Source organism: Camelina sativa, chromosome 1 (assembly GCF_000633955.1).
Source record: "Camelina sativa cultivar DH55 chromosome 1, Cs, whole genome shotgun sequence".
Lineage (NCBI taxonomy): Eukaryota > Viridiplantae > Streptophyta > Magnoliopsida > Brassicales > Brassicaceae > Camelina > Camelina sativa.
In genome coordinates this window covers 6,437,059-6,446,951 of record NC_025685.1, presented here as the reverse complement: position 1 = coordinate 6,446,951, position 9,893 = coordinate 6,437,059, and the positions used below count along the sequence as shown (strand labels likewise).

Sequence of the window (9,893 nt, the reverse complement as noted above, 5' to 3'; positions counted from 1 at the left end):
GTGAGGCAACTACCGATGAATGAACCCGACCCTTTTTAATACTGCTATTTTTTACTTCGTATATTTTTTATGTTGCAATTTGCAAAACTTCACCTACTCCTTTTTTTAAAAAATATAAAATTCGTGTGGTTAAATTGAAAGTTTGTTATTATTATTTTTTTCACAGCTAATCATACCAAAACAAGAGTTGTTTGGTTTATCTCTCTGTCATTGATTGTTTCAGTCAATTAATATTGCTCATTTAAGAGATTAGTACTATTAGATGAGAACATAATAATGAATTAGGATAAGTTTACTATTATGTAGCCGTTAATAAAAACTCACCTAATCATAGTTAAGATAACGTTTCACATGTATATTACACATGGCGGAATTTAATACTAAAGAACACTTTTTGAGTTTTCTTAAAGTTGTTTTATATAATAAGATTATAGTAATTACGATTACATTTTGAATAAATTGGGGAAGACTTAAGTGTCAAAAAAAAAAAAAAAAATAGGATAATGACTTTCTAGCAAGCGACCCTTGCTGTTGTTGTTGCCGCTACAACGTTGAGATCGAAGGCAATAAAAGATTGCAAGTCTCATTTGGTATCCCTTTGATGAAGAAAAAAAGTTAACAAAATCATTATAATAGTTGGTATCAAGGTCAATGTTACTAATTTATTTGATTAAATTTTAAAATAATACTCGAAGAGACTAAGTTATATGTTAATACTGGAGTACTCAAATGTTGTATCATGCATGCCCATTCAAAGTTTAATTAATTTATATACTTTGTTGAGTTAATTATGTTAAACTTATATGGTTTATTCTAAGTTTGATATTAAAGACTTGGATTGTAATGTAATTTGTACAATTTTATATTTTTTATTAATAACATATGGGTGAGATGTAAAGTCGGTCCATTAGCTAAAAAGCATGAAAAAGACATTTGCATATTATATATTTAGATGATCTCGAATCTTAAGCCACACAAAATAACATATCTTATATAAATGTAGGGCAAGGTGTCAACTAAGTAATAATATTTTAACATTTAAACAGAAGTTGATCTTTCATTTTCCATCACGCTTTCTTCGTTCCGGTGACCCTTTTTTATAATAATATCGACAAATTCTCTACTTCTCTTCATATATAATAAACTTTTTATTAAGCTAAAAATCAATCTATATATATATATCTATACTATATTGGAAACGTGACACAAATGGGTCTGATTTAGTCTAAATTGGTGTATAAAACTCGGGTTCGAGTATCACAAAATGTTCCCATACATTTGGGAGTTGCTTAAAATAATATGCCACCGTTGAAACTACGACATGTGGTCATCATTTTAAGTTTTCAGTTTTAGGTCTTTGAACATAAAAATATACGAATCCGGTTTCGCGGCCTTTGATCCGAAATTAATTTTTCCATGATTGAAAGTTAGTATATAGTACTATTTTGCTCTGGCTATTAACTAAAAAACCAATAAAAGTTTATCAGTTAACCAGAAATTTAACTGATAACATATTAACATACTAACAACAAATTAAACCAACGTTTAGGACAGGACTTCATCTAGAATGATCATCAATTACCGTTTTTTTTTTTTTTTCTATCCACTATAGTTAAAGCTCAAAATAGCACAGTTGACACTAATCGACCACATAAAACATAACTCTTGTTAGATTTGGCTTTACTCCAAACTCCAAAGTGGTGTAAATTATAAGAACCGAAATATCTCCGCCAAGCAGATTTTTGTTTTGTTTTCTTGTTTTGTTTGTTTGGTGGCCTTCTAAAATCAACGAACCTAATTTATTGTTCAATATTAAAAACACATCACCATCATAATTATTATGATGCTAATAAGTTTGTGTCACCACCTATATTAACATCAAATAAAATAAAAGTATCTTTTACACATAACTCCAAAACAACTTTTTCAATCTTTTAGACTAGAAAAACAGAGGACCATAAACTTAATAATACACAATTCATGAGATTTTGTCTAATATTTATATTTATATTACTATGCAAAAGAGTTGTGATAAAAGAAGACAAATATTGGATGCTGCATCATACCAATAAATCATAATATTAGTGCAAAGAAGAGTGGTCCACTGAGAGTGGCAGAAGAAGTTGCATGTGGTTAAGGGCACATCAACACTTGTTTCTGTCTTTAAACCTTGTCCAAAAGGCATATTCTTTTCTTTGAAATCAGAGTATCCACAAAGAACATAATTTCAAAGTTTTAGTGAGAATCGAAATAAAGATCATATAACTTTGCCGTAACCCACAAGGAACTGGGAATTGCAAAAAGGTCAAGTTTTGGTCATTCGAAAAAGACAGGGGCATGAGGTGAGGCTTTAGGATAAGACAAGATCTGTGCTTTAGCTTCTTCTGTGATCGGATTGGGCGAGGAAAGGATGACTGATCCAAGAATCCCAGCGTTCTCCATCACGCACCTCAACACTGATGTCTGCAGCCTGTTTGGCTTAAAATTCCTGATTTGCAGGACCTTGAGCATTGTTCGAATGCAGTCCGGGGATTCTTCTGAACGTAGTTCCTTCAAGAACTTTTCAGTAGGGGATGAACGAGGAGATGTCAGGTCCTGCAGGTTGTTTCACCGGACAGGCAAGTTCAGAACAAGAGAAAAGATATTGGTGTCACAACTCACAACATTAGATATTATTAGTAGGACATGTATATGACTTACGCGGATGCTGAGCATTTCGAGTATTGGTGCGGCTTCGAGGAACTGTGCTAATATAAAATACCGTGTCATGTCGTATATCAAATGCAGGTAAACCAACTGTCTGAATTTGGGTAATGTGAACACATGAAAATCCTTGCTAAGCTAAGAAGGACGCCGAGACAAAGAGTTGTGTGAGTGAACTGAGCCTGGAAAAGCTTTGAAAATTAAGTTAAGAGGAAGATGTAATGTAACTAACCTCGAGCCCCAAACTCCTCACGCACGTGAAGCTACTTAGAAACTTCTTGGACCAATGTGATCTGCTGAGGGCAAGATAAGCTTCAGGTAAAGACGGTGGAAAAGAAAGAAGAATCTTTCGGGAATCGTTCCCGGAGAAAGTGATTTTCTCAAGGTTTGAAGCTAACACCCTGATCTTACACACTTGAGAAGCATTTGGTACGTGTACAGAGGTACACTTGAACATCTCAAAGATCCTGAGCAATGGAGAATCTAGGATCACAGTATCAGTTCTAAAGCAGCGGCTATAAGAGGCTTCAAAAGTTTCCAAGACAGGGAAGTTCAGAACGAGGTTCGTTGAGACGGAAGACAAGTTGAAGATTCTAGCATCCTCGAGACTCAAGAACTTAAGATTAGGGAGAAGAGCTGGAGCCGAAATGTCAATAATGCTCTTTGTACGAAGCCTTAACTCCACAAGAGAACCAAAACTAGGAAACAGTGGTGAAAAGTTTACGCTGTCAAGTTCGTGGCAAGTGATAACAAGTCTCTGAAGGTTGCGCTTTAGAACCTCAGACAACCACGAGATTACAAAAGCCTCATCGTAAGAATTAACAGAAGATAGATGGAAGCTGTTAATATGATGACTTCCAATGTTGCCAATCACACGATCAACAAAGTCAGTAAATCGAGAATCAGTCGGATCCCTATGCATTTTATCATCAAACTGTAACTCTGTGATGCTTGTCCACATGTTCCTCCATGACTTTGACAACACAGAAGTACTAACAGCTTCTACAGTTGGAAGATGGCTTAGAATTCTGCTAACAATACTCTCATGCAAGCTGCTGAACTTATCTTCAAAGTTCTGATCACTGCATAGGCGAGCCTTCTTGGAAGATGGAACCTTCACTAAACACGCTTGTTTTGTCTCGGGATGCATTGAAATTGGTTTTCCCTGATCATCAAGCAATGGAATTATAGGTGAAAAAGAAAAACACTGTATTATTGATGTAAAAAACATAAAAGAAACCTCGAAAATATTAAGCAAAATACCAAATCCTATGATGTTTTTAATTTGAAAAATGCCAATGAGATCATCGTTGTAAAAGCCTAGTATAGAGAAGTTTTTATCATGACTAGAGAACAATGTAAGGACTCTTCAATACGGCATGAACTTCTCTCATTCTCTATTTCTCTCCACAGCTCTCTCTGAAGATTCCATCTGTTTTGAATTATCTTCATGCTTCTTATTCCGTTTCTCTTGCTTCCTCTTCCCAGGCTGCTTCCCATGAAATCCATGACAGAGTGCACGATAAGCTTCTTTCTGATTCAATGTCCTTCCCCACTTGTCAACCCTCTGAATCTGTATATCCTTAAATCCATCTCTGAATCTGTCACCTTGATCATCATCATGCTTGTCCTTAACACCTACAACAAGCTTGCTTTCCCCTCCTTTGAAAGTACCTTGCTCTCTAAGACGGTTCAACGCACCAGATAATCCTGTTCCGACATCAACCTCACGCATCATCCCATCTCTTAAAGTACTAGAACCATGATGATGATCATCAATCTCTTCATCAGCTTTGGAACAAACCCTTTGGAACCTATCTTTCTCCTCCCTTGAACAACCAAGGTTATTATGGTCGTCAGCTTTGGAACAAACCACATCACTTATTAGTCTCTCTGATGAATCAGACCTCTCTGTCTCCTCTCTTAACGAACCGAGACCACCTTGACCATGATCATCTTTATCTAGAGCAATGTTTATAACCAGTTTCTTATTCTTCTTCATCGAAACCTTCTTCGTAGCTATGTTGAACTGAGACATCCTTATCAAAACCCCGCGATGATGAGACAGAAACGTATACGATACCGAGAAAATTCAAAAGCTTATATAGAATTAGAGATCTAGGGTTTATTGTTTGACCTATTAATTCCTTCCTAATTTGGAATCCTAACAAGAAGAGGAAAAAAAATAACTCGAATACCTTTATGGTCAGGTCTGTATTGAGAATGGACGATCACAAAGAAGACAATCTCCAGGTTCCAACTTCAAATCACATGAAATTCACCGATCGATTTCGGAACAGCAAACGATGTTATCGAGGTTGATCCCTACCTAGCTTAGCTAAGGATTGACCAAGAAGCCCAAATTGACAAAAGCAGTTTCGGTGGGCTGACTTGAAGAATTTTCTCGAGCGGATACTATTATATATGAAAACTGAATTCCACGTCAAGGTCCATTATATTATTCGATATATATCAAATATATAGTATTATCTTTAAGAAAATAATAAAATCAGTTGTCAAAAAAATAATAATAAGAAAATGGAACTAAAGTAGTCATAAAATAAAGGGACTTATAAACAAAATTAACAATGTTGGTCGTGAGTGTGGAGCATGTTTAAGGTTATAGGCATGACACGTGGGATGATATCATTTGTTAGTTTGATGGGTTTGGATATTTTCTTTATTAAAACTCTGAAAATTCCTCAAATCTCCGACAAGAGGGCGTGTAAAGAGTTCCAGGTAAACGTAGACGACCCTGTTTCAACTCTCAAGTAACACTCCAACAAAACATCTTCGGTTTTAGCCAACCCCACATCAGAGTTCTCCGTGTCCACTAGCCCACAGGACAGAAAACTATAGTTATCAAACAGAAATATCCATTTATATCAGAGGCAGAGATCATTTTGCCAGCGTTATTGGTCTTTATATCACGAGAACTGAAGGTGGTAAAGGTCTTAAATGTTTTAGTATTAGATTTGAGTTCACGTCAATATGTATATTTTTTTGGTGGCTTTTACTCCGAGACAAATTCCCCACAGGCCAAAAATACCAAACTCCTTCTTTTTTTTTTAATGATAATTTCTCTGCATTTTTTTGTTTTTGTTTTCAATGATAATTTCTCTGCATTAAATTAATAAGCTACACATATTAAAAGATTAGAGTTTTGTGTATTATGATATTATAACTCGTTCCATTACAAGTTTAGTTGACCCTTACTTGCTATGTTAAGATATTTAGATAACAATATTTTATAAAAAACGGATAATATAAGACCACGTAATAGGAAAAGAGAAATTATGTCTTACATAACAAGTTTACTTGACAGAAACAAAAGGGGTAATGGGATTTTAGAGATTGTACAAGATAAGAGGAGCACCGAAGTGTGGGTGAATGGTGAGGACTGTGTAAGGCGCGTGAAGATATGAAGGTGAAAGCTCAAACGAGAATTTCTGTAGAATCAAAGCCATTGCCATCTTTGCCTCAAGCATTGCAAAGCTCTGGCATATGCATATCCTCGGTCCCCACCCAAAAGAAAAGAAGGGGCCTTGGCCTTTTGTTGCATTTGAGAGACCGTCTTTGAATCTCTCTGGCTTGAACTCCCCTGCATCCGCGTTACGACAACGGTTTACTCATATGGCAACGGCTCTAGAATTTGATTTTTGTACACTTTCTTTTAAAACCACTCAAAGAACTTATGCATTAGTTGTAAAAAAGTTTTCTTTTTAATATAATTTAACATTACATTCAACATCGTGTTGCACTAGACTAGCAGAGTAGGTACAGTGATAAGAACAATGCCTGGTAATGTCAGGTCGTCTAGTTTCCTCTCTTTGTGAACGATGCCGACTTAACTAGGGAACAGTACGAGCGTTCCGAATAAATAAATTAAAGAGGCATATACGTATAAGAAAAAGGATAAAAAAGAAATTGCAAGTTTAAAGAGCAAGATAAAAAAATTTGTAAGTTAAAGAGGCACAAAAAAAAATTTGCCTAGAAAAGTCAAAAAAAAATTTATATAAACCAAAGATATCTAAAAAAAATCAATAAATTTTTTCATAAGCTAAAAGACATTTTTTTTTAGTTTGCCCACGACATGTAATATGTTATGTTTAAGCTGACACTGTCATCTTGAATACTAGTGGATACAAATTACAGCCGGAGGACTTCGTATAATATCATCGTCATCTGCGATGGATCATATCATATTACCATTCATCAAATCGCAGCAAAAGACACCTAAAAGTTGTTGGTTCGGTTTACTTACAACTTTGAGCTGGTTGAAACCTTTTGTATTAGGTTCTTTATTATCGCCAAAACAGATGAAGAAAAAGGTGAAACAGATAAAAGTAAACGGCGGCGTTTAAAATGGCTGAAACAGATAAAAGTAAACGACGGCATTTTAGAAAACGTCATAGAAAAAGGGGAACAAAACAAAACCGCCGTCATTCTGTCTAAATAGCGCCGCCGTGCTGAACCCTTTTAGCGAACATCACCACCGTCGAACTCTCGTCTATGGTACTCTGTTTCAATAGAGACTGTAAGTTTGGTGGAGCATTGTTGAGGAAGCGAAATCACGACGTAATCGACCTGTTTTGATTGGTCTTACGAGTTTGGCTACGAATGTTCCCGGATATAATCGTTGCCGCTGGCTAATTAGATATCGAAAGAGAGGAGTCGTTAATGAAGAACCGAGATGCTTCTAAGCCGTCATACCGAAGAACCTCCGCAAGTCTCGCCGTTGATCTCTCTGAAACTAAGGTTTCCCTAGGTCAGGGGTTTAGTGAGTCGAACCGTAGGAAGAGATAATTTTTGGGAATCTCAGATGTCCTCCTCCTCGATATGTCTCAGTTTAAATAGTGGGCGAGTCTTAAATTTCGTTCCTTTATATTGGGTTCTAGTTTCAAACAGAGATTTGTTCAAGTTATGAGTCAGAACTTCTGACTTGAATACATTAAAAAGATTTCAGTTTTTGTATATTGTGTGATCTAACTCGTTTCATCTGTGTATAACAACAACAAGCTTATTTGAAAAAAACGAAAAGGGTAGTAGTATTTTAGAGCTTCTGCAGGATAAGCTGAGCACCAAATTGTGGGTGAATGGTGATGATTGTGTAAGGCGCATGAAGATATGAAAGAGAAAGCTCAAACGAGAATTTCTGTAGAATCAAAGCCATTGCCATCTTTGCCTCAAGCATTGCAAAGTTCTGGCCGATGCATATCCTTGGTCCCCATGCAAAAGGAAAGAAGGAGACTTGGCTCTTTGTTGCCTTTGAGAGACCGTCTTTGAATCTCTCTGGCTTGAACTCCCCTGCATCGTTTCCCCACAGCTCCGTGTCCCGTTGGACTAGCAGAATGGGTAGACTGATCTGAACACCGCCTGGTAGTGTTAGGTCTCCTAGCTTTATCTCTTTGTGAATGGCTCTGGTCAGCTGTGTTACTGGTGGATATAGCCTTACGACCTCGTATAATATCATTGTCATCTGCGAGGGATCATGTCATTCATCAAAAATCATCAAAACACAGCAAAAGTCTTTTCAAAGGTTTATGATTTGGTTTTACTTACAACTTTGAGCTGGTTGAGACCTTCTGCATCAGGCTCTTTATCGCCAAAAACTTGCTTCACTTCTTCTCGTGCACGAGCCTGCCAGTCTTTGTGTTGGCTTAACAGAACCATCGTCCAGACCAGAAGTACTGATGTCGTCTCTTGCCCCGCGAAATAGAACAACTTGCATTCCTCCATCAGATCCTCAGTACTCATACCGTTTCCTTTCGTTTGCCCCAAATTCGATTCAAGAAGTATACCCAGCAAATCGTCACTTGGTGCTTCGCCAGCTTCTCTCGCCCTTAACCTTTTGTTAACAATCCCTCTCAGTATAACTTGGATTTCTCTAGCTGTTGCTTTCATCCTTCTGTTACCTTTTGTCGGGAGATAACTACACACAAAAGTTGGCACAACGATTATGACAGGACGGTTCTTCATGTCTTTAACCGATTGCAGAACTAAAAGATCAAGAGTCCAGCTCTGAAGTCCTTATATTAAATCAGATAAGTGTATCTTTGTCATTACCTAAATCCAGGGATGATGGCTTTCCGGAAAGCTTGAATGATGAGCTGTGCTAGTTCTGCTTGGAGCTCAAAGATCCTCTGTCCTTCTTTGTAGCTGCTGCCAAAAGCAGTACGAGAGATCACATCTGCAGTCATACTCACAAGCCCAGGCCAAACGTCTACCTCACACGAAGACCCTTTATCTGACACTAACTTCTCCCATTCGCCAAGAACCTCGCTACAGCTTTGGTAGAACGCAGGTACCATATTCTAAACATAGAAGCACAAAGTTGGGTTAGAGCCAAATGAACATACAAACATCTACAGTTTTCTAAATAACTTGATTCTAGGTGACTATAAACCTTGATCTTCTCAAGGTGGAAAGCCGGGTTGATGATTCTTCGGTGTTTTGCCCATTTATCACCATCATAATTAGCGAGTCCTTTAGCTATCAGTGTGGCCAAAGGGAATGTATGCGGCTTTTGGAAATCATAAACTTTGTTGAACACTTCCTTGATTTGCTCAGGATCCATTATGGTGATGATTGGTACAGGTCCAAACCATGAAAAGTAAGTCCTTCCTGTTCCAAAATTCAAAAGTTGAAACCTTTTCAAGATCAGATACTCTGCAACAGTTGTAAACAGAGAAGAATCAAGAGATGTAGCAGGAAGCATACCGTGAGTCTTGAGCATTTGCAAAGGATGAGGCATGACACGTGGTGTGATATCATCCGTTAGGTTGATGGGTTTTGATCTTGCCTCTGTCAACATGCTGAAATTCCTCTTCACATCGCCGACGAGAGGCGTGTAAGAAGTTCCGGGAAGACCTTGTCTTCTCAGGTAACTCTCAAGCATCTTTGGTTTAAACCAAACCCACTGTAAAGCTCTCCATACCAACCATGATGTAACAACTACAGCTACTGAAATTGTTACCGATGCAACTGATATCTCCATTTTTTTCTTCCAGAGAAGAGAGAGAGAGAGCGAGAGAGAGAGGGGTGGAGAGTTTGCGAAAATGTTGGGATATAAAGGTTGAAAATTGTGGAGAAGATATGACTGTGGTGATGACATCATCAGTGATGTTATATCTTGTGTGTTCGGACAATTATCTTATGGTGACTAATTGATATTTTGCTTTACTTGTTGC

At 37.2% G+C, this 9,893-nt stretch overlaps 3 protein-coding genes across 5 annotated transcripts; all 3 read right to left on the bottom strand.

Moving 5' to 3' along the window:
- Positions 2,134 to 5,023, bottom strand: LOC104779396 (F-box/FBD/LRR-repeat protein At3g14710-like). 2 transcript variants are annotated; one of them, XM_010503743.2, is made up of 4 exons: positions 4,902 to 5,023; positions 2,936 to 3,868; positions 2,701 to 2,841; positions 2,134 to 2,595 (listed from the first exon to the last, which is right to left on the bottom strand). In XM_010503743.2, exons 2-4 carry the CDS (start codon positions 3,851 to 3,853, stop codon positions 2,317 to 2,319), a joined length of 1,338 nt encoding a protein of 445 aa, XP_010502045.1. In that variant the 5' UTR covers positions 3,854 to 3,868; positions 4,902 to 5,023; the 3' UTR covers positions 2,134 to 2,316. The 2 variants fall into 2 exon arrangements, with proteins under 2 accessions (XP_010502045.1, XP_010502046.1); XM_010503744.2 differs by lacking the exon at positions 4,902 to 5,023 and adding an exon at positions 3,967 to 4,102.
- Positions 4,073 to 4,993, bottom strand: LOC104779398 (SART-1 family protein DOT2-like). Of its 2 annotated transcripts, none has more exons than XM_019246296.1 (2): positions 4,902 to 4,993; positions 4,073 to 4,732 (listed from the first exon to the last, which is right to left on the bottom strand). In XM_019246296.1, exon 2 carries the CDS (start codon positions 4,703 to 4,705, stop codon positions 4,094 to 4,096), a length of 612 nt encoding a protein of 203 aa, XP_019101841.1. In that variant the 5' UTR covers positions 4,706 to 4,732; positions 4,902 to 4,993; the 3' UTR covers positions 4,073 to 4,093. The 2 variants fall into 2 exon arrangements, with proteins under 2 accessions (XP_019101841.1, XP_010502047.1); XM_010503745.2 differs by having other exon boundaries at positions 4,073 to 4,742; positions 4,902 to 4,957.
- On the bottom strand, positions 7,567 to 9,832 carry LOC104779349 (cytochrome P450 72A15-like). The gene is made up of 5 exons (XM_010503705.2): positions 9,424 to 9,832; positions 9,110 to 9,327; positions 8,770 to 9,017; positions 8,266 to 8,635; positions 7,567 to 8,182 (listed from the first exon to the last, which is right to left on the bottom strand). Exons 1-5 carry the CDS (start codon positions 9,818 to 9,820, stop codon positions 7,757 to 7,759), a joined length of 1,659 nt encoding a protein of 552 aa, XP_010502007.2. The 5' UTR covers positions 9,821 to 9,832; the 3' UTR covers positions 7,567 to 7,756.